This window comes from Pelodiscus sinensis, chromosome 3 (assembly GCF_052426305.1).
Source record: "Pelodiscus sinensis isolate ZL-2025 chromosome 3, ASM5242630v1, whole genome shotgun sequence".
In the NCBI taxonomy this organism is placed as follows: domain Eukaryota; kingdom Metazoa; phylum Chordata; order Testudines; family Trionychidae; genus Pelodiscus; species Pelodiscus sinensis.
Window position 1 is genome coordinate 2457425 of NC_143054.1, and position 23648 is coordinate 2481072.

Genomic DNA, 23648 nt, shown 5'->3' on the forward strand with positions numbered 1-23648 from the left:
CGCCCACCCCTAGCACCCACACCATAGCCCCTCCCACATCCCCCAGCCAGCCCGCCACACGGCAACCCCGCCCACCCAGCACCCACACCATAGCCCCTCCCACACCCCCCAGCCAGCCCGCCACACGGCAACCCCGCCCACCCTAGCACCCACACCATAGCCCCTCCCACACCCCCCAGCCAGCCTGCCACACGGCAACCCCGCCCCCCCAGCATCCACACCATAGCCCCTCCCACACCAGCCAGCCAGCCCACCACATGGCAACCCCGCCCACCCCTAGCACCCACACCATAGCCCCTCCCACACCCTCCAGCCAGCCCGCCCCCCCTAGCACCCACACCATAGCCCCTCCCACACCCCCCAGCCAGCCCACCACACGGCAACCCCGCCCACCCCTAGCACCCACACCATAGCCCCTCCCACACCCTCCAGCCAGCCCGCCACACGGCAACCCCGCCCCCCTAGCACCCACACCATAGCCCCTCCCACGCCCTCCAGCCAGCCCGCCACACGGCAACCCCGCCCACCCCAGCACCCACACCATAGCCCCTCCCACGCCCTCCAGCCAGCCCGCCACACGGCAACCCCGCCCACCCCAGCACCCACACCATAGCCCCTCCCATACCCTCCAGCCAGCCCGCCACACGGCAACCCCGCCCACCCCTAGCACCCACACCATAGCCCCTCCCACACCATCCAGCCAGCCTGCCACACGGCAACCCCGCCCCCCCAGCACCCACACCATAGCCCCTCCCACACCCCCCAGCCAGCCCACCACACGGCAACCCTGCCCACCCCTAGCACCCACACCATAGCCCCTCCCACACCCCCCAGCCAGCCCGCCACACGGCAACCCCGCCCACCCCTAGCACCCACACCATAGCCCCTCCCACACCATCCAGCCAGCCCGCCACATGGTAACCCCGCCCCCCCTAGCACTCACACCATAGCCCCTCCCACACACCCCAGCCAGCCCATCACACGGCAACCCCGCCCACCCCCTAGCACCCACACCATAGCCCCTCCCACACCCCCCAGCCAGCCCGCCACACGGCAACCCCGCCCACCCCTAGCACCCACACCATAGCCCCTCCCACACCCTCCAGCCAGCCCGCCACACGGCAACCCCGCCCACCCCCTAGCACCCACACCATAGCCCCTCCCACACCCCCCAGCCAGCCCGCCACACGGCAACCCCGCCCACCCCCTAGCACCCACACCATAACCCCTCCCACACCACCCAGCCAGCCCGCCACACGGCAACCCCGCCCACCCCCTAGCACCCACACCATAGCCCCTCCCACACCCCCCAGCCAGCCCGCCACACGGCAACCCCGCCCACCCCCTAGCACCCACACCATAGCCCCTCCCACACACCCCAGCCAGCCCGCCACAGCCCGTGGAACGAGGAGTACAGATAGTTCGGAATGGCTACGTAGTTCGAACTATCTAGCCCGTGCCGCGTGTAGCCGCGCGGCACGGGATTCGCACTAGCCGGCTTTTAAAAATGGCGGCGCCGGCTTTATGCTAATGAAGCCCGGGAAATTCAAATCCCGGGCTTCATTAGCAAGTTCGGTATGCATACATTACCCCCCTAGTTCGAACTAGCGGGGTAGTGTAGACATACCCCCAGTGAGTCTGTAACAGGAAAAACTTAGAAAACAACAATTAGTCTAGTTAACATCTCAAAGACTAAATAGATACAAGAGGCGGAGCAGAACCGTTCATCTGCACTAGGAAAGGAAGATGGCCAACACCGGATTCCACACAGACATCAAGAACCATTGGCACCTTCACTGGGGATTCAAACCATTCACATAAGAATTGAACCTGTGACGAAGTGAAGTTCCAACCCTTCTCTGTGCATTTGGCTTGTGGAATTGGTCTGAAACTACACGGAGAACCTCACACCGATCCAGACAGACATCGTCTTCCTTTCCAAGTGCAAACAGATGAACATTGGACCTAAGGGACTGAGGGCGGACACCCGCTGCACCCTACGTATCCCACAGACTGCAGCCAGAGATTATGCCACACTCTGGCAAAGAAACTCAGGGTTGTAGAGAATGCTTATCAGGGCCGTAGGCAACAAACGGAAGAAAAGCAAAGGAGCAGCTCTCAGCATTAGAAACTCTCATAAAACCCAAGGTTCCCGCACACACTTCCCCTTCTCCAGACTTTACTACAATTCCACCAACCACCCACAAGGATCCCTTCAGCTCCCGTCAGAAGAAAGGGGACAGTAAACTATCCACACTCCTACCCGCCTCAGGATCTCTCACTCCGGACACGTTCAACTCTCCCAGCTACATTGTCAACCTGACCGCTGCAGGGAGCCCGGGGTCGGCTGGGGAGTCCACAGCTGATCCTGGATTCCAAGGAAATGCCTCTTTGGAAGGCGCACAGGCGGCCTTTTAAAGGGGCAGCCACCGCACAGCTGATCCGCGGACAGCTGAGCAGCCGCTGTCCCTTTGAAAAGCCTTGGGTAACCTGCTGTGTGGCGCTGCCACTTTGAAGTACCCCTTCCCCTGCACAGGAGACAAAGGGAGGAATAAATGGGAAATGTTCAGATTGGAGAGGGGTAACGAGTGGTGTCCCCCAAGGGTCAGTCCTGGGACCAATCCTCTTCAACTTCTTCATAAATGATCTGGAGAAAGGGGTAAACAGTGAGGTGGTAAAGTTTGCAGACGATACAAAACTGCTCAAGGTAGTTAAGACCAAAGCAGACTGTGAAGAACTTCACAAAGATCTCACCCAACTAAGGGTACGTCTACACTACCCCGCTAGTTCGAACTAGGGTGGTAATGTATGCATACCGCACTTGCTAATGAAGCCCGGGATTTGAATTTCCCGGGCTTCATTAGCATAAAGCCGGCTCCGCCATTTTTAAAAGCCAGCTTGTTCGAACCCCGTGCCACGTGGCTACACGCGGCACGGGCTAGATAGTTCAAACTATGTAGTTATTCCGAACTATCTGTACGCCTCGTGGAACGAGGTGTACAGATAGATCGGAATGGCTACATAGTTCGAACTATCTAGCCTGTGCCGCGTGTAGCTGCGCGGCACGGGGTTCGAACAAGCCGGCTTTTAAAAATGGCGGAGCCGGCTTTATGCTAATGAAGCCCGGGAAATTCAAATCCCGGGCTTCATTAGCAAGTGCGGTATGCATACATTACCCCCCTAGTTCGAACTAGTGGGGTAGTGTAGACGTACCCTAAGTGATTGGGCAACAAAATGGCAAATGAAATTGAATGTGGATAAATTTAAATTAATGCACATTGGAAAAAATACCCCCAACTAGACATACAATATGATAGGGGGTAATTTAGCTACAACTAATCAGGAAAGATCTTGGAGTCACTGTGGGTAGATCTCTGGAGACGTCCATGCAGTGGGCAGCGGCAGTTAGAAAAGCAAACAGGATGTTGGGAATCATTAAAAAGGGATAGAGAATAAGACAGAGAATATTTTATTGCCCTTCTATAAATCCATGGAACGCCCACGTCTGGAATACTGCGTACAGATGTGGTCTCCTCATCTCAAAAAAGATACACTGGCTTTAGAAAAGGTTCAGAGAAGGGCAACTAATATGCTGAGGGGTTTGGAACAGGTCCCATATGAGGAGAGATTAAAGAGACGGGGACTTCTCAGCTTGGAAAAGAGGAGACGGAGGGGGGCTATGCGAGAGGTCTAGAAAATCATGAGTGGGGTGGGGAGGGTGAATACAGAAAAGTTATTTCTTAGTTCCCACGATATAAGAACTAGGGGCCACCAAATGAAACTAATGGGCAGCAGGTTTAAAACAAATCAAAGGAAGTTCTTCAGGCAGCGCACAGCCAGGGGACGTCCACGCTAGCTCGTTAGTTCGAGCTCGGTAGGGTAATGAGGGCAAGCGGAGATGCAAATGAAGCCCGGGATTTAAATATCCTGGGCTTCATTTGCATGTTCCTGGGCGCCTCCATTTTTAAATCCCCCTTAGTCCGAACTCCGTGCCTGCGGCTACACGTGGCCCGGAGCAGGTAGTTTGAATTAAAGATCCTGATTCCAACTACCGTTACTCCTCATTCCACGGGGGGATATTGACCAGACAATTAGTCCTTTACACAGGGGCAGACGACCGTTTTGCGGGGCCCCGGGCAGCATAATTTCGTGGGGCCCCCCTTTGCCACAGCACATGTGCGGGGCTTTTTGAAGCACGAGGCCTGGGGCGGCCGCCCCATTCGCTCTGCCCTATGTCCGCCCCTGCCTTTACATCCTTACTTCAGCCCTGCCCATGCCTTCACCTCCCCCACCTCTCCTGTCCCCGGCAATCCTGCCAGCCTGCACTGCCCCCCACAGCCCTTCCCAAGCCACTTGCCTTCACCACCTGCCTCCATCTGCAAAACCCCACCACTGTCCCGCCCACACCGCTGCCCACACCGCATCCTTCCACTCCCAGGAACCCCACCACTGTCCCGCCCACACCGCCGCCCACACCGCATCCTTCTACTCCCAGGAACCCCACCACTGTCCCGCCCACACCGCTGCCCACACCGCATCCTTCCACTCCCAGGAACACCACCATTGTCCCGCCCACACCGCCGCCCACACCGCATCCTTCCACTCCCAGGAACACCACCATTGTCCCGCCCACACCGCCGCCCACACCGCATCCTTCCACTCCCAGGAACACCACCACTATCCCGCCCACACCACTGCCCACACCACATCCTTCCACTCCCAGGAACACCACCACTGTCCCGCCCACACCGCCGCCCACACCGCATCCTTCCACTCCCAGGAACACCACCACTGTCCCGCCCACACCGCTGCCCACGCCGCATCCTTCCACTCCCAGGAACCCCACCACTATCCCGCCCACACCGCCGCCCACACCGCATCCTTCCACTCCCAGGAACACCACCACTGTCCCACCCACACCGCCGCCCACACCGCATCCTTCCACTCCCAGGAACCCCACCACTGTCCCGCCCACACCGCCGCCCACACCGCATCCTTCCACTCCCAGGAACACCACCATTGTCCCGCCCACACCGCCGCCCACACCGCATCCTTCCACTCCCAGGAACCCCACCACTGTCCCACCCACACCGCCGCCCACACCGCATCCTTCCACTCCCAGGAACCCCACCACTGTCCTACCCACACCGCCGCCCACACCGCATCCTTCCACTCCCAGGAACACCACCACTGTCCCACCCACACCGCCGCCCACACCGCATCCTTCCACTCCCAGGAACCCCACCACTGTCCCGCCCACACCGCTGCCCACACCGCATCCTTCCACTCCCAGGAACACCACCACTGTCCCACCCACACCGCCGCCCACACCGCATCCTTCCACTCCCAGGAACACCACCATTGTCCCACCCACACCGCTGCCCACACCGCATCCTTCCACTCCCAGGAACACCACCACTGTCCCGCCCACACCGCTGCCCACACCGCATCCTTCCACTCCCAGGAACACCACCATTGTCCCGCCCACACCGCCGCCCACACCGCATCCTTCCACTCCCAGGAACACCACCATTGTCCCGCCCACACCGCCGCCCACACCGCATCCTTCCACTCCCAGGAACACCACCACTATCCCGCCCACACCACTGCCCACACCACATCCTTCCACTCCCAGGAACACCACCACTGTCCCGCCCACACCGCCGCCCACGCCGCATCCTTCCACTCCCAGGAACACCACCACTGTCCCGCCCACACCGCCGCCCACACCGCATCCTTCCACTCCCAGGAACCCCACCACTGTCCCGCCCACACCGCCGCCCACACCGCATCCTTCCACTCCCAGGAACACCACCACTGTCCCACCCACACCGCCGCCCACACCGCATCCTTCCACTCCCAGGAACCCCACCACTGTCCCGCCCACACCGCCGCCCACACCGCATCCTTCCACTCCCAGGAACACCACCATTGTCCCGCCCACACCGCCGCCCACACCGCATCCTTCCACTCCCAGGAACCCCACCACTGTCCCACCCACAACGCCGCCCACACCGCATCCTTCCACTCCCAGGAACCCCACCACTGTCCTACCCACACCGCCGCCCACACCGCATCCTTCCACTCCCAGGAACACCACCACTGTCCCACCCACACCGCCGCCCACACCGCATCCTTCCACTCCCAGGAACCCCACCACTGTCCCGCCCACACCGCTGCCCACACCGCATCCTTCCACTCCCAGGAACACCACCACTGTCCCACCCACACCGCCGCCCACACCGCATCCTTCCACTCCCAGGAACACCACCATTGTCCCACCCACACCGCTGCCCACACCGCATCCTTCCACTCCCAGGAACACCACCACTGTCCCGCCCACACCGCTGCCCACACCGCATCCTTCCACTCCCAGGAACACCACCATTGTCCCGCCCACACCGCCGCCCACACCGCATCCTTCCACTCCCAGAAACACCACCACTGTCCCACCCACACCGCCGCCCACGCCGCATCCTTCCACTCCCAGGAACACCACCACTGTCCTACCCACACCGCCGCCCACACCGCATCCTTCCACTTCCAGGAACACCACCACTGTCCCACCCACAAAGCCGCCCACACCACATCCTTCCACTCCCAGGAACACCACCACTGTCCCGCCCACACCACTGCCCACAACACATCCTTCCACTCCCAGGAACACCACCACTGTCCCGCCCACACCACCGCCCACACCGCATCCTTCCACTCCCAGGAACACCACCACTGTCCCACCCACACCGCCGCCCACACCACATCCTTCCACTCCCAGGAACCCCACCACTATCCCGCCCACACCGCCGCCCACACCGCATCCTTCCACTCCCAGGAACACCACCACTGTCCCACCCACACCGCCGCCCACACCGCATCCTTCCACTCCCAGGAACCCCACCACTGTCCCGCCCACACCGCCGCCCACACCGCATCCTTCCACTCCCAGGAACACCACCATTGTCCCGCCCACACCGCCGCCCACACCGCATCCTTCCACTCCCAGGAACCCCACCACTGTCCCACCCACACCGCCGCCCACACCGCATCCTTCCACTCCCAGGAACCCCACCACTGTCCTACCCACACCGCCGCCCACACCGCATCCTTCCACTCCCAGGAACACCACCACTGTCCCACCCACACCGCCGCCCACACCGCATCCTTCCACTCCCAGGAACCCCACCACTGTCCCGCCCACACCGCTGCCCACACCGCATCCTTCCACTCCCAGGAACACCACCACTGTCCCACCCACACCGCCGCCCACACCGCATCCTTCCACTCCCAGGAACACCACCATTGTCCCACCCACACCGCTGCCCACACCGCATCCTTCCACTCCCAGGAACACCACCACTGTCCCGCCCACACCGCTGCCCACACCGCATCCTTCCACTCCCAGGAACACCACCATTGTCCCGCCCACACCGCCGCCCACACCGCATCCTTCCACTCCCAGGAACACCACCATTGTCCCGCCCACACCGCCGCCCACACCGCATCCTTCCACTCCCAGGAACACCACCACTATCCCGCCCACACCACTGCCCACACCACATCCTTCCACTCCCAGGAACACCACCACTGTCCCGCCCACACCGCCGCCCACGCCGCATCCTTCCACTCCCAGGAACACCACCACTGTCCCGCCCACACCGCCGCCCACACCGCATCCTTCCACTCCCAGGAACCCCACCACTGTCCCGCCCACACCGCCGCCCACACCGCATCCTTCCACTCCCAGGAACACCACCACTGTCCCACCCACACCGCCGCCCACACCGCATCCTTCCACTCCCAGGAACCCCACCACTGTCCCGCCCACACCGCCGCCCACACCGCATCCTTCCACTCCCAGGAACACCACCATTGTCCCGCCCACACCGCCGCCCACACCGCATCCTTCCACTCCCAGGAACCCCACCACTGTCCCACCCACACCGCCGCCCACACCGCATCCTTCCACTCCCAGGAACCCCACCACTGTCCTACCCACACCGCCGCCCACACCGCATCCTTCCACTCCCAGGAACACCACCACTGTCCCACCCACACCGCCGCCCACACCGCATCCTTCCACTCCCAGGAACCCCACCACTGTCCCGCCCACACCGCTGCCCACACCGCATCCTTCCACTCCCAGGAACACCACCACTGTCCCACCCACACCGCCGCCCACACCGCATCCTTCCACTCCCAGGAACACCACCATTGTCCCACCCACACCGCTGCCCACACCGCATCCTTCCACTCCCAGGAACACCACCACTGTCCCGCCCACACCGCTGCCCACACCGCATCCTTCCACTCCCAGGAACACCACCACTGTCCTACCCACACCGCAGCCCACGCCGCATCCTTCCACTCCCAGGAACACCACCACTGTCCCGCCCACACCACCACCCACACCGCATCCTTCCACTCCCAGGAACACCACCACTGTTCCGCCCACACCACCACCCACACCGCATCCTTCCACTCCCAGGAACACCACCACTGTCCCACCCACACCACCACCCACACCACATCCTTCCACTCCCAGGAATACCACCACTGTCCCGCCCACACCGCCGCCCACGCCACATCCTTCCACTCCCAGGAACAACACCACTGTCCTACCCACACCGCCGCCCACACCACATCCTTCCACTCCCAGGAACACCACCAATGTCCTGCCCACACCACCGCCCACACCACATCCTTCCACTCCCAGGAAAACCACCACTGTCCCACCCACACCGCCGCCCACGCCGCATCCTTCCACTCCCAGGAACACCACCACTGTCCCGCCCACACCGCCGCCCACACCGCATCCTTCCACTCCCAGGAACACCACCACTGTCCCACCCACACCGCCGCCCACGCCGCATCCTTCCACTCCCAGGAACACCACCACTGTCCTACCCACACCGCCGCCCACGCCGCATCCTTCCACTCGCAGGAACACCACCACTGTCCCGCCCACACCGCCGCCCACACCGCATCCTTCCACTCCCAGGAACACCACCATTGTCCTGCCCACTCTGCTGCCTACACAGCCTGCCTCCATCCCCAGCAACCCCACCACTTCCCCACCCACACAGCTTATCCCTCACCACCTGCCCACACCGCCTCCCCTAGCCCAGCAACTCTGCCCCAGCCTATCCCACACTGCCTACCAACTCGATCCCTTCCCACCCCACCCCGGCACCACCCCATGTCTGCCCCCCAGCCGCCTGCCACACAGCCCCGTACCCGGCTCCTGGCCGCCCCTCCCTGCCCGCGCCCTGGCTCCGTACACCTCACGCAGCTTGGTCCACAGCTCACCCCCCTGGCAGAACTCCAGTAGCATGTAGACGTACTGGTTGTCCCTGTAGGTGCCAAAGAGCCTAGGGCAGAAAGTGCAAAGTGGTTAACCCTGAACCACCCCACAGCCCCACCAGTGCCCCCCTGAACCACCCCACTGACGCTGCCAGTGCCCCCCTGAACCACCCCACAGCTCTGCCAGTGCCCCCCTGAACCACCCCAAAGCCCCGCCAGTGCCCCCTGAACCACCCCACTGCCCCGCCAGTGCCCCCCTGAACCACCCCACAGCCCCCCAGTGCCGCCCTGAACCATCCCACAACCCCGCCAGAGCCCCCCTGAACGACCCCACTGACGCTGCCAGTGCCCCCCTGAACCACCCCACAGCCCCCCAGTGCCGCCCTGAACCACCCCACTGACGCTGCCAGTGCCCCCCTGAACCACCCCACAGCCCCCCAGTGCCCCCCTGAACCACCCCACTGACGCTGCCAGTGCCCCCCTGAACCACCCCACAGCTCTGCCAGTGCCCCCCTGAACCACCCCAAAGCCCCGCCAGTGCCCCCTGAACCACCCCACTGCCCCGCCAGTGCCCCCCTGAACCACCCCACAGCCCCCCAATGCCGCCCTGAACCATCCCACAACCCCGCCAGAGCCCCCCTGAACGACCCCACTGACGCTGCCAGTGCCCCCCTGAACCACCCCACAGCCCCCCAGTGCCGCCCTGAACCATCCCACAACCCCGCCAGAGCCCCCCTGAACGACCCCACTGACGCTGCCAGTGCCCCCCTGAACCACCCCACAGCCCCCCAGTGCCCCCCATAACCACCCTTCAGCTCCGCCAGTGCCCCCCTGAACCACTCTTCAGCCCCACCAGCACCCCCCTGAACCACCCCACCAGCTCCTCCAGTGCCCCCCTGAACCACCCTTCAGCCCCGCCAGTGCCCCCCTGAACCACCCCACAGCCCCACCAGTGCCCCCCTGAATGACACTACCAGCCCTGCCAGCGCCCCCCTGAACCATCCCACAACCCCGCCAGTGCCCCCCTGAACCATCCCACAACCCGCCAGTGCCCCCTGAATGACCCCACTAGCCCCACCAGTGCCCCCCTGAACCACCCCACAGCCCCCCCAGTGCCCCCTGACTGACCCCACCAGCCCCACCAGCGCCCCGCTGAACCACCCCATAGTCCTGCCAGTGCCCCCTGAACCACCCCACAGCCCCGCCAGTGCCCCCCTGAATGACCCCACCAGCCCCGCCAGTGCCCCCTGAACCACCCCACAGCCCCGCCAGTGCCCCCCTGAACCACCCCACAGCCCCCCCAGTGCCCCCTGACTGACCCCACCAGCTCCTCCAGTGCCCCCCTGAACCATCCCACAACCCCACCAGTGCCCCCCGAACCATCCCACAACCCCGCCAGTGCCCCCCTGAATGACCCCACCAGCCCCACCAGTGCCCCCCTGAACCACCCCACAGCCCCCCCAGTGCCCCCTGACTGACCCCACCAGCCCCACCAGCGCCCCCCTGAACCACCCCATAGTCCTGCCAGTGCCCCCTGAACCACCCTAGAGCCCCCCCAGTGCCCCCCTGAATGACCCCACCAGCCCCGCCAGTGCCCCCCTGAACCACCCCACCAGCTCCTCCAGTGCCCCCCGAACCATCCCACAGCCCCGCCAGTGCCCCCCGAACCATCCCACAACCCCGCCAGTGCCCCCCTGAATGACCCCACCAGCCCCACCAGCACCCCCCTGAACCATCCCACAACCCACCAGTGCCCCCCTGAACCATCCCACAACCCCGCCAGTGCCCCCTGAATGACCCCACCAGCCCCACCAGTGCCCCCCTGAACCACCCCACAGCCCCCCAGTGCCCCCTGAATGACTCCACCAGCCCCACCAGCGCCCCGCTGAACCACCCCATAGTCCTGCCAGTGCCCCCTGAACCACCCCACAGCCCCGCCAGTGCCCCCCTGAATGACCCCACCAGCCCCGCCAGTGCCCCCTGAACCATCCCACAACCCCGCCAGTGCCCCCCTGAATGACCCCACCAGCCCCACCAGCACCCCCCTGAACCATCCCACAACCCACCAGTGCCCCCCTGAACCATCCCACAACCCCGCCAGTGCCCCCCTGAATGACCCCACCAGCCCCACCAGTGCCCCCCTGAACCACCCCACAGCCCCCCAGTGCCCCCTGAATGACTCCACCAGCCCCGCCAGTGCCCTCCTGAACCACCCCACAGCCCCCCCAGTACGCCCTGACTGACCCCCCCAGCGCCCCCCTGAACCACCCCACAGCCCCGCCAGTGCCCCCCTCCTAGGGCAGCCACCCAACACCACTCGTGCCCCCCTCACTAACACCCCCACTCCTGTGGGGCAGCCTCCCCAGACAGCCCCTCCAGTGCCCGGGGCGGTGCCTACCGCACGACGAAGGGGCAGCGGCTCCGCTCCAGCACCCGCTTCTCCGTGTGCACGTGCTCCTGCTGCTGCCTCCGCACCACGTGGTCCTTGCGGATCCGCTTGAGGGCGAAGAGCTGGTCCCGGGCACGCACCTGGGGGCAGGCGGGGCGGGCGGGTGGGCGAGGGGCAGGGCACGGCGGGGTCTAGCTTCAAGGCCGGGTGGGGCAGGCAGGGCCTGGGGGCAGGCGGGGCGGGCGGGTGGGCGAGGGGCAGGGCAGGGCGGGGTCTAGCTTCAAGGCCGGGTGGGGCAGGCAGGGCCTGGGGGCAGGCGGGGCGGGCCGGTGGGCGAGGGGCAGGGCAGGGCGGGGTCTAGCTTCAAGGCCGGGTGGGGCAGGCAGGGCCTGGGGGCAGGCGGGGCGGGCGGGTGGGCGAGGGGCAGGGCAGGGCGGGGTCTAGCTTCAAGGCCGGGTGGGGCAGGCAGGGCCTGGGGGCAGGCGGGGCGGGCGGGTGGGTGAGGAGCAGGGCACGGCGGGGTCTAGCTTCAAGGCCGGGTGGGGCAGGCAGGGCCTGGGGGCAGGCGGGGCGGGCGGGTGGGTGAGGAGCAGGGCACGGCGGGGTCTAGCTTCAAGGCCGGGTGGGGCAGGCAGGGCCTGGGGGCAGGCGGGGCGGGCGGGTGGGCGAGGGGCAGGGCACGGCGGGGTCTAGCTTCAAGGCCGGGTGGGGCAGGCAGGACCTGGGGGCAGGCGGGGCGGGCGGGTGGGCGAGGGGCAGGGCACGGCGGGGTCTAGCTTCAAGGCCGGGTGGGGCAGGCAGGGCCTGGGGGCAGGCGGGGCGGGCGGGTGGGTGAGGAGCAGGGCACGGCGGGGTCTAGCTTCAAGGCCGGGTGGGGCAGGCAGGGCCTGGGGGCAGGCGGGGCGGGCGGGTGGGCGAGGGGCAGGGCACGGCGGGGTCTAGCTTCAAGGCCGGGTGGGGCAGGCAGGGCCTGGGGGCAGGCGGGGCGGGCGGGTGGGTGAGAGGCAGGGCACGGCGGGGTCTAGCTTCAAGGCCGGGTGGGGCAGGCAGGGCCTGGGGGCAGGCGGGGCGGGCGGGTGGGTGAGGAGCAGGGCACGGCGGGGTCTAGCTTCAAGGCCGGGTGGGGCAGGCAGGGCCTGGGGGCAGGCGGGGCGGGCGGGTGGGCGAGGGGCAGGGCACGGCGGGGTCTAGCTTCAAGGCCGGGTGGGGCAGGCAGGGCCTGGGGGCAGGCGGGGCGGGCGGGTGGGCGAGGGGCAGGGCACGGCGGGGTCTAGCTTCAAGGCCGGGTGGGGCAGGCAGGGCCTGGGGGCAGGCGGGGCGGGCGGGTGGGCGAGGGGCAGGGCAGGGCGGGGTCTAGCTTCAAGGCCGGGTGGGGCAGGCAGGGCCTGGGGGCAGGCGGGGCGGGCGGGTGGGTGAGGAGCAGGGCACGGCGGGGTCTAGCTTCAAGGCCGGGTGGGGCAGGCAGGGCCTGGGGGCAGGCGGGGCGGGCGGGTGGGTGAGGAGCAGGGCACGGCGGGGTCTAGCTTCAAGGCCGGGTGGGGCAGGCAGGGCCTGGGGGCAGGCGGGGCGGGCGGGTGGGCGAGGGGCAGGGCACGGCGGGGTCTAGCTTCAAGGCCGGGTGGGGCAGGCAGGACCTGGGGGCAGGCGGGGCGGGCGGGTGGGCGAGGGGCAGGGCACGGCGGGGTCTAGCTTCAAGGCCGGGTGGGGCAGGCAGGGCCTGGGGGCAGGCGGGGCGGGCGGGTGGGTGAGGAGCAGGGCACGGCGGGGTCTAGCTTCAAGGCCGGGTGGGGCAGGCAGGGCCTGGGGGCAGGCGGGGCGGGCGGGTGGGCGAGGGGCAGGGCACGGCGGGGTCTAGCTTCAAGGCCGGGTGGGGCAGGCAGGGCCTGGGGGCAGGCGGGGCGGGCGGGTGGGTGAGAGGCAGGGCACGGCGGGGTCTAGCTTCAAGGCCGGGTGGGGCAGGCAGGGCCTGGGGGCAGGCGGGGCGGGCGGGTGGGTGAGGAGCAGGGCACGGCGGGGTCTAGCTTCAAGGCCGGGTGGGGCAGGCAGGGCCTGGGGGCAGGCGGGGCGGGCGGGTGGGCGAGGGGCAGGGCACGGCGGGGTCTAGCTTCAAGGCCGGGTGGGGCAGGCAGGGCCTGGGGGCAGGCGGGGCGGGCGGGTGGGCGAGGGGCAGGGCAGGGCGGGGTCTAGCTTCAAGGCCGGGTGGGGTAGGCAGGGCCTGGGGGCAGGCGGGGCGGGCCGGTGGGTGAGGGGCAGGGCAGGGCGGGGTCTAGCTTCAAGGCCGGGTGGGGCAGGCAGGGCCTGGGGGGCAAAGCAGGGGCTGCGCCCCGGACACGGGGAGGGGGTCTTGCCTCAAGGCTGGGCATGGCAGGCAAAAACCAAACACCTTTGCCCCGCCCCATCTCGCTCCATCCCCCCCCCTTGCTTGTTCCCCCCCGCCTGCCGCTCACTCTCAGCGGGCCGGGGGGCGCAGGGCTCCGTTCCGCCCGCTCTCACAGCTCCCGGGAAGGCAGAAGCAGCCGGCGTGTCTGGCAGGCGCAGGAGCCCGGGACTCTGTGCTGCCCCCAGGCTGGCGCTGCCCCCCAGGCCCTGAGCCGCACAGCTGGTGCTCAGAGCAGGGGCAAGACCCCGGGTCCCCTCGCCCAGTCCTGCTGGCTGCCTCCTGCCTCGGTGGACCAGGCGGGCGGCGGGGGGGAGCCTGCCTGAGCCCCACGGCGCCGCCAGCTGGACTGCCCCCCGCCCAGTCAGCCATGCCACGGAGAGCCACCGGGGCGCAAACGCCAGGCAAGGCCGGGCCCGGGCAGGGGGCAGGACTCAGGCCGGGCAGGGCGGCGGGCGGGGCGAGGGCTCTCCCCGCAAGCCGGGAGCTGTGGGGCACCCCCACTGTGTAGAGCAGGCCCACCCCATGGGGGGACATTCTCCCGCGTTGGAGGGGGAGCTGCACCCGCTGCCGGGCGGTTGCCCCACGTGTTCCACGGTGGCCACGTGAGGCGTCTGTTGCAAGCGGACGCTTCGCTGAGGCAGTTTCTACGCGCCCACGCCCCTGTGATTGGGGGGCTCTGCGCCGGGCCGGGGGCTTCGCTGGGACCCTGCAGCCGGCAGGTGAGCGGGGCCCGGAAGGGCTGACGGCCCGGCCCAGGGCGAGCGCCAGAGACGGGTCCGACAGCAGCTTGTCCACCCCCCACACGCCTGCACCCGGCACCTGGCCGTGGGGGGGGGGTCGCTTGTTCCCTTCACACCCCCCTCCCGGCCTCTTCCTTCTGCACCAGCAACCCCCAGATGGGAGATGCCAAAGGCCGGGCCCAGCGAGCCCTGGGGTGAGACCTGAGGGGTAAATCGCCCTGGGGCTGGGGCTGCTCCTTTGGCACTGGGAGAGCCTGTCCGGAGTCGGGGGGAGGGTTAGAACCTCTCCCCTGTGTGAGGGGGGCTGTGGGGCACAGGGAGCACTGGGGTGTGTGAGGGGAGGTGGGGGATGGGTTAGAACCTCTCCCCTGTGTGGGGGGGGGCTGGGGGGCACAGGGAGCACTGGGGTGTGTGAGGGGAGGTGGGGGATGGGTTAGAACCTCTCCCCTGTGTGAGGGGGGCTGGGGGGCACAGGGAGCACTGGGGTGTCTGAGGGAGGTGGGGGATGGGTTAGAACCTCTCCCCTGTGTGAGGGGGGCTGGGGGGCATAGGGAGCACTGGGGTGTCTGAGGGGAGGTGGGGATGGGTTATAACCTCTCCCCTGTGTAAGGGAGGGCTGGGGGGGCACAGGGAGCACTGGGGTGTGTGAGGGGAGGTGGGGGATGGGTTATAACCTCTCCCCTGTGTGAGGGGGCTGGGGGGCACAGGGAGCACTGGGATGTCTGAGGGGAGGTGGGGGATGGGTTATAACCTCTCCCCTGTGTGAGGGGGCTGGGGGGGCACAGGGAGCACTGGGGTGTGTGAGGGGAGGTGGGGGATGGGTTATCACCTCTCCCCTGTGTGAGGGGGGCTGGGGGGGCACAGGGAGCACTGGGGTGTGTGAGGGGAGGTGGGGGGAGGCGTTAGAACCTCTCCCCTGTGTGAGGGGGGTTGGGGGGGCACAGGGAGCACTGGGGTGTCTGAGGGGCAATGGGGGATGGGTTAGAACCTCTCCCCTGTGTGAGGGGGGCTGGGGGGGCACAGGGAGCACTGGGGTGTGTGAGGGGAGGTGGGGGAGGCGTTAGAACCTCTCCCCTGTGTGAGGGGGGTTGGGGGGGCACAGGGAGCACTGGGGTGTCTGAGGGGAGCTGGGGGATGGGTTAGAACCTCTCCCATGTGTGAGGGGGCTGGGGGGCACAGGGAGCACTGGGGTGTGTGAGGGGAGCTGGGGGATGGGTTAGAACCTCTCCCCTGTGTGACGGGGGCTGGGGGGGCACAGGGAGCACTGGGGTGTGTGAGGGGAGGTGGGGGAGGGGTTAGAACCTCTCCCCTGTGTGGGGGTGCTGGGGGGCACAGGGAGCACTGGGGTGTCTGAGGGGAGGCGGGGGATGGGTTATAACCTCTCCCCTGTGTGAGGGGGGCTGGGGGGCACAGGGAGCACTGGGGTGTGTGAGGGGAGGTGGGGGAGGGGTTAGAACCTCTCCCCTGTGTGGGGGGGGCTGGGGGGCACAGGGAGCACTGGGGTGTCTGAGGGAAGGTGGGGGAGGGGTTAGAACCTCTCCCCTGTGTGGGGGTGCTGGGGGGCACTGGGTGTCTGAGGGGGTTGCTGGTGAATCTCCGCACTGGCCAGCGCAGGGAAGAGCCAGGATTGGTGGGGCTGGTTGGGGCCGTACAGGGAGGGCCCCCGGCCGGGCTGGAAGTCGCCCTGGTTCGGAGCGACCCTTCCCCACGCGCCCCCCAACCTGCCACGCGACAGGCTGCTCGGTCTCACCAGCTCAACGCGGCCGAAGCCGCCGGTGCCCAGGATGACGGGGAGGCCCTGGTGCGGCCCGTCCTCGTAGCACACGGCCGCCAGGTCCTGGAGCCGCGGGGCCGGGGCTGCCTCGGGGCTTGGGGCGCTGCGGGGAGCGACAGCTCGGTGAGAGGCTGCACACGCGGGGGGCACCTGCCCCACCCGGCCGGTGCTGAGCCCTGCACCCAGGGGATGGGCAAATCAGGGCAGGTCCTGCTCACCCCCAGCCCTCCCACAGCCCCTCACCCACTGTGGCCTGCTCACGCCTGGGCCTCCCATGGGGCCGGCCAGGGGCCTTTGCCCGAGGGACGGGGGAGAGACCCAGAACTGCCCCCCAGGGGCTCAGCGCCAGTCCAGCCAGGCCGCCAGCTGCACGGACCAGCGCCTGGGGGGGTGTCTGACAGCTTGAGCTCCCCACCCTGTGGCGGTGACCCCCCCCGCTCCTGCCTCCCGCCAGGCTGTGACCCCCAGCCCATGTCTCCTCCCTCTGGTTGTGGCCCCCTGAGTCCCACCTGCCCCCCAGGCTGTGACCCCCAGCCCATGTCTCCTCCCTCTGGTTGTGGCCCCCTGAGTCCCACCTGCCCCCCAGGCTGTGACCCCCAGCCCATGTCTCCTCCCTATGGCTGTAACCTCCCAGCCTTAGCTCTCCCCAGACTGTGACCCCCTCCCCCCCAGCTCCTGCCTCCCCCACAGGATGTGACCATGAGAACGGCCATACAGGATCAGACCAAGGGTCCCTCCAGCCCAGGGTCCTGTCTGCCCACAGTGGCTAATACCAGGTGCCCCAGAGGGAGGGAAAACAACAGGGAATCCTCATGGGATCCCTCCCCTGTCGCCCATTGCCAGCTTCTGACAAACAGAGGCCAGGGACACCAGCCCTGCCCAGCCTGGCTAAGAGCCACTGATGGACCTAACCTCCAGGAATGGATCTAGCTCTTTTTTGAACCCTGTTCAAGTCCTGGCCTTCACCACGTCCTCTGGCGAGGAGTTCCACAGGTTGACTGTGCGCTGAGTGAAGAAAAACTTCCTTTGGTTTGTTTTAAACCTGCTGCCTGTTCGTTTCATTGGGTGAGCCCTAGTTCTTGTGTTATGGGAACAAGTCGATGACTTTGCCTTATTCACTTTCTCTGCACCAGTCATGATTTCATAGCCCTCTGTCCTATCCCCCCTCAGCCTCCTCTTTTCTAAGCTGAACAGTCCCCGTCTCTTTAATCTCTCCTCGGACAGGACCTGTTTCAAACCCCTCAGCATATTTATTGCCCTTCTCTGACCCTTTTCCAATGCCAAGAGACCTTTTGTGAGGTGAGACGACCACACGTGGACGCAGCATTCCAGGCGTGGGCATCCCGTGGATTTACATCCCCAGCCTCTGATCCCACCCCCAGGGGCTCAGCCCCACAGTCACCCCACTCAACCCAGCTCCGCCAGGCGCCAGCAACCCCCCAGCACTCAGTCCCACAGCCCCAGCACAGCGCAGGCGGCTTCCACGGCCCCGGCCAGCTGCCTCAGCCCCCAGGGCCCGGGGTTTGCAGGAGATGCCGCTGAGCCCCTGATCTTCCCTGAAAACCCCTCCTGGAAGGAGCCGCTCTGCTGGGTGGGGACCCCCGTGTGCCCGACAGCTGCCCGGGCGGCCACTCACCATCCCGGCTCAGCCGGGGCAGGGGCCTCCCGCCCGGCCACCTCCCTGCAGGGGCAGAGAAGGGAACAGTCAGGCAGGGGCTACCCTGCCTCCCGGCCCCCTGCCTCCCACCGCCCCTTCCCCCACCTCCCATCCCCCTGGCAACCATCTCCCCTACAGCACCCCATGGCCTCCCCCACCTCCCATCCCCCTGGCAACCATCTCCCCTACAGCACCCCATGGCCTCCCCCACCTCCCATCCCCCTGGCAACCATCTCCCCTACAGCACCCCATGGCCACCCCCACCTCCCATCCCCCTGGCAACCATCTCCCCTACAGCACCCCATGGCCTCCCCCACCTCCCATCCCCCTGGCAACCATCTCCCCTACAGCGCCCCATGGCCTCCCCCACCTCCCATCCCCCGGGCAACCATCTCCCCTACAGCACCCCATGGCCTCCCCCACCTCCCATCCCCCTGGCAACCATCTCCCCTACAGCACCCCATGGCCTCCCCCACCTCCCATCCCCCTGGCAACCATCTCCCCTACAGCACCCCATGACCTCCCCCACCTCCCATCCCCCGGGCAACCATCTCCCCTACAGCACCCCATGGCCTCCCCCACCTCCCATCCCCCTGGCAACCATCTCCCCTACAGCACCCCATGACCTCCCCCACCTCCCGTCCCCATGGCAACCATCTCCCCTACAGCACCCCATGACCTCCCCCACCTCCCATCCCCCTGGCAACCATCTCCCCTACAGCACCCCATGACCTCCCCCACCTCCCATCCCCCTGGCAACCATCTCCCCTACAGCACCCCATGACCTCCCCCACCTCCCATCCCCCTGGCAACCATCTCCCCTACAGCACCCCATGGCCTCCCCCACCTCCCATCCCCCTGGCAACCATCTCCCCTACAGCACCCCATGGCCTCCCCCACCTCCCATCCCCCGGGCAACCATCTCCCCTACAGCACCCCATGGCCTCCCCCATCTCCCATCCCCCTGGCAACCATCTCCCCTACAGCACCCCATGGCCTCCCCCACCTCCCATCCCCATGGCAACCCCCTCCCCATAGCACCCACCTGCCCATGGCAACCAACCCTATAGCACCCCTGCTCCCACCTTCCCATAGTACCTGCCTCCCATGGTACCTCCTGCCTTCCACTGCCCCATAGCACCCACCTCCCCATGGCCCCCTAGCAATCCCTCCCGTTGGCACCCACCCCCATGCCCCGCACAGGCCTGAGGGATGCCCGGCCCACGGAGGGGCCCCCCCAGACACTCACGGCTCTGCGAGCTCCAGGGGCGTGGGGCAGCAGGGGCCGATCTCCTGGAAGTCTCTGCAGGGAGAAAGGGGGCGGTTGGCAGGACCAGCCGGGGGAGCCCAGCCTCTGTCCATGGGAGTCAAGGCAAGAGCAGCCCCTGACCCACGGGGGAGAGGCAGAGACAAAGGGACTTGGCCAGGCCCACCACTGGGGAGGAAACCCAGGAGTCCTGGCTAAACACAAGACCCCGTCCCCTCCCCCAACCCGGACATCCAACCCGGGCGTCCTGGCGCCCAGCCTCCCTGCGCTAACCACTAGACTTCACTCCCCTCACACAGCCAGGTTACATCCCAGGAGTCCTGGCTCAACCTCCCCGCTCTAACCACTAGACCCCACCCCCCTCCGGAGCTGGGGGAGAGCCCAGGAGTCCGGGCTCCCTACCCCCCCACTCTAACCACTAGACCCCACTCCCCTCCCGGGCTGACTTACTCCTTGGTGAGGGTGATGCAGGTGACCTCGCCGAGCGCCCGGCAGGTGGCTGTCCGGCGGATGTTGCTGCGGAGAGGAGGGAGGCATGAGGGGGGCCGTGCGGGGGGCTTCAGGAGCAGGAGACGTAAGATCACAGGCCTGAAGGAACATGCCCGTGTGGGGGGCCCCGTGGTGTGCGCGTGTGGGGGGGCCCCATGGTGTGCGCGTGTGGGGGGCGTGTGTGGGGGGTGCCTATGGGGGGCTCTGCAGTGTGTGCGTGTGGGGGGGCCCCATGGTGTGCATGTGTGGGGGGCCCCATGGTGTGCGCGTGTGGGGGCCCCGTGGTGTGCGCGTGTGGGGGGCCCTGCGGGGGGCGTGTGTGGGGGGCTCCGCAGTGTGTGCATGGGGGGGGTTCTGTGGGGGGTGTGCGGGGCCAGCCAGGCAGGGCGGAGGGGTTCTGGGCCGGTACCTACCGCAGCAGCGAGAGCTCCCCAAAGTGGTCACCGGCTCGTAGCACCCGGATCGGCTCCTCCTGCCCTTTCACGCTCCGGCTGACCCGAACCTGCAGGGACACGGGCTGCCGCATCGGTCCTGGGGGCTGGGAGGGCAGGGGGCCGTCTGGGGGGCTGAGGTGGGGGGCAGGGCAGGCAGGGGGCCCAGCCTGGGGGGCTAAGGCAAGGGGCAGGGGGCCCAGTCTGGGGGCTGAGGTGGGGGGCAGGGGGCCCAGTCTGGGGGGCTGAGGTGGGGGGCAGGGCGGGCAGGGGGCCCAGTCTGGGGGCTGAGGTGGGGGGCAGGGCGGGCAGGGGGCCCAGTCTGGGGGGCTGAGGTGGGGGGCAGGGCAGGCAGGGGGCCCAGTCTGGGGGCTGAGGTGGGGGGCAGGGCGGGCAGGGGGCCCAGTCTGGGGGCTGAGGTGGGGGGCAGGGCGGGTAGGGGGCCCAGCCTGGGGGGCTGAGGCGGGGGCAGGGCGGGCAGGGGGCCCAGCCTGGGGGGCTGAGGCGAGGGGCAGGGGGCCCAGTCTGGGGGGGCTGAGGCGGGGGCAGGGCGGGCAGGGGGCCCAGTCTGGGGGGCTGAGGTGGGGGGCAGGCAGAGGTCGGGCGCTGTTTAGACCTGGGCTGAGGGGAGCGGGGCCGTGGGGGGCTGCCCCATGGCCTGGCCCAGCGGAAGGCGGGCGCGCGAGGTGCCCGGCTGGACTGAGGGGCTGCTGGGGACAAGGCGACCGGAGGGCCAGGTGGGAGCTGCAGCTCCTGGGCTTCTTCCCAAGTACCCTGGGGCAGGGCAGAGGGGGGCAGGCTGCCCTGCCCCAAGCCCTTGCAGGGCAGGAGAGGTTGCCTCAGAAGAGTGGGGAGGGGAGGGGTAGTTCCCCGGGCAGGCGGGGGAGGGGAGGGGTAGTTCCCCGGGCAGGCGGGGGAGGGGAGGGGTAGTTCCCCGGGCAGGCGGGGGAGGGGAGGGTAGTTCCCTGGGCAGGCGGGGGAGGGGAGGGGTAGTTCCCCGGGCAGGCGGGGGAGGGGAAGGGAGGATAGTTCCCTGGGCAGGCGGGGGAGGGGAAGGGAGGATAGTTCCCTGGGCAGGCGGGGGAGGGGAAGGGAGGATAGTTCCCCGGGCAGGCGGGGGAAGGGAGGGTAGTTCCCCGGGCAGGCGGGGGAGGGAAGGCTAGTTCCCCAGGCAGGGCAGGGGAGGGGAGGGTAGTTCCCCAGGTAGGTGGGAGAGGGGAGGGGAGGGGTAGTTTCCCAGGCAGGGAGGGGAGGGTAGTTCCCCGGGTAGGCGGAGGAGGGAGGTGAGGTTCCCAGGCAGGCGGGGAGGGGAGGGTAGTTCCCTGGGTAGGCGGGGGAGGGGAGGGTAGTTCCACAGGCAGGGCAGGGGAGGGGAGGGTAGTTCCCCGGGCAGGGCAGGGGAGGGTAGGGGTAGTTCCCGGGCAGGGAGGGGGAGGGGAGGGTAGTTCCCCAGGTAGGTGGGGGAGGGGAGGGGTAGTTTCCCAGGCAGGGAGGGGGAGGGGAGGGTAGTTCCCCGGGCAGGCGGGGGAGGGGAGGGTAGTTCCCTGGGCAGGCGGGGGAGGGGAGGGTAGTTCCCCGGGCAGGCGGGGGAGGGGAGGGTAGTTCCTCGGGCAGGCGGGGAAGGGAGGATAGTTCCCTGGGCAGGCGGGGGAGGGGAGGGTAGTTCCCCGGGCAGGCGGGGGAGGGGAGGGTAGGTTCCAGGGCAGGCGGGGAAGGGAGGGTAGTTCCCCGGGCAGGCGGGGGAGGGGAGGGTAGTTCCTCGGGCAGGCGGGGAAGGGAGGGTAGGTTCCAGGGCAGGCGGGGGAGGGGAGGGTAGTTCCCCGGGCAGGCGGGGGAGGGGAGGGTAGTTCCCCGGGCAGGCGGGGGAGGGGAGGGTAGTTCCTCGGGCAGGCGGGGGAGGGGAGGGTAGTTCCCTGGGCAGGCGGGGGAGGGGAGGGTAGTTCCCCGGGCAGGCGGGGGAGGGGAGGGTAGTTCCCCGGGCAGGCGGGGGAGGGGAGGGTAGTCCCCATGCAGGGCGGGGGAGGGGACAGGAGGGGTAGTGCCAGGCCTGGCCGGACCCACCTCTCCTCTCAGGATGATGTAGAAGTTTTTGCCCTCGTCCCCTTCGCGGACGATCGCCTCTCCGGGAGCGAACGTGCACTGCGGACGGACACACGGACGGGCCGCGTCACGGGACAGTCCCACGGACGGACCCCTCTGTGGCCTAGTGGGGGGGCTGCTCTGTGACCCGGGCCCCTGCGCTGGGCTGGGGGATCCCCCGGACTCCCCCACGTGTGGATTGGCCCAGACACCCGGCCCAGCCTGGGCAGTTAGCAAAACTCTTCCCAGGGGGGCACCTGGCTGGGGCAGGGCCGGGAGCGGGGCAGCTGCTGGCTGGGAACCAGGAAGGGAACAGCCTAGGCGGAGGGTCTGGGGGCGATGGACCCCCCCCAAGGGGTCTGGGGCACCCTGGCCTGACTCCTGCAGCCACGGCCCGTCTGTGCTGGGCTGTCCTGGGGGGCACTGACCCCCGTTCTACCGGCCGGCGGAGCCTGTTCTGGCTGCTCTGGGGTGCAGGACGGGGGGACCCCGACGCGCCGTCGCAGCAGCCTTGTGGGGCCAGCCCTGCCACTGCCCCCCCCCACGCCCAGCATGGGACCAGGCAGCCCAGGGGCTCCCCCGGCCGTGCCCACATGTGCCAGGCCGGCGGCTGGCGCCACCTGGGCTCTGCCCCCCGGCGGGGTCCCTCGGGCAGCCCCAGCGCCTACCTCCTCCATGGCGTCCAGCAGCTTGGAGAGCCGGGCGTCCGCCAGGCCCTGCAGCGCCGGCGCCCTGGGGAGGCGGGAGGCCCTGTCAGCACACGGGCACCCCACACCCAGCCAGAGACCTGGCCCTGCCCCCCATGGGTCCCGCTCCTCCCTCCTGCCCCCCATGGGCCCTGCCCCCCATGGGTCCCGCTCCTCCCTTCTGCTCATCATGGGTCCCGCTCCTCCCTCCTGCCCCCCATGGGCCCTGTCCCCCATGGGTCCCGCTCCTCCCTCCTGCCCCCCATGGGCCCTGTCCCCCATGGGTCCCGCTCCTCCCTCCTGCCCCCCATGGGTCCCGCTCCTCCCTCCTGCCCCCCATGGGCCCTGTCCCCCATGGGTCCCGCTCCTCCCTCCTGCCCCCCATGGGTCCCGCTCCTCCCTCCTGCCCCCCATGGGCCCTGTCCCCCATGGGTCCCGCTCCTCCCTTCTGCTCAT

General features: G+C 67.9%; 1 protein-coding gene across 7 annotated transcripts in view; it reads right to left on the reverse strand.

Annotated features, from left to right (window-relative positions):
* LOC142823440 (cGMP-dependent protein kinase 1-like) overlaps nt 1-23648 on the reverse strand; it is a 49420-nt gene that overhangs the window by 13579 nt on the left and 12193 nt on the right. For all 7 annotated transcript variants that reach the window (XM_089776959.1, XM_089776960.1, XM_089776954.1 and 4 more), the window contains 9 exons: nt 23175-23238; nt 22489-22566; nt 20410-20498; nt 19958-20023; nt 19490-19543; nt 18220-18264; nt 16560-16686; nt 11699-11829; nt 9279-9368 (listed from right to left, as the gene is read on the reverse strand). In XM_089776959.1, the coding sequence (XP_089633085.1) occupies nt 9279-9368; nt 11699-11829; nt 16560-16686; nt 18220-18264; nt 19490-19543; nt 19958-20023; nt 20410-20498; nt 22489-22566; nt 23175-23238 (744 nt within the window). The remainder of the gene's footprint in view (nt 1-9278; nt 9369-11698; nt 11830-16559; nt 16687-18219; nt 18265-19489; nt 19544-19957; nt 20024-20409; nt 20499-22488; nt 22567-23174; nt 23239-23648) is intronic.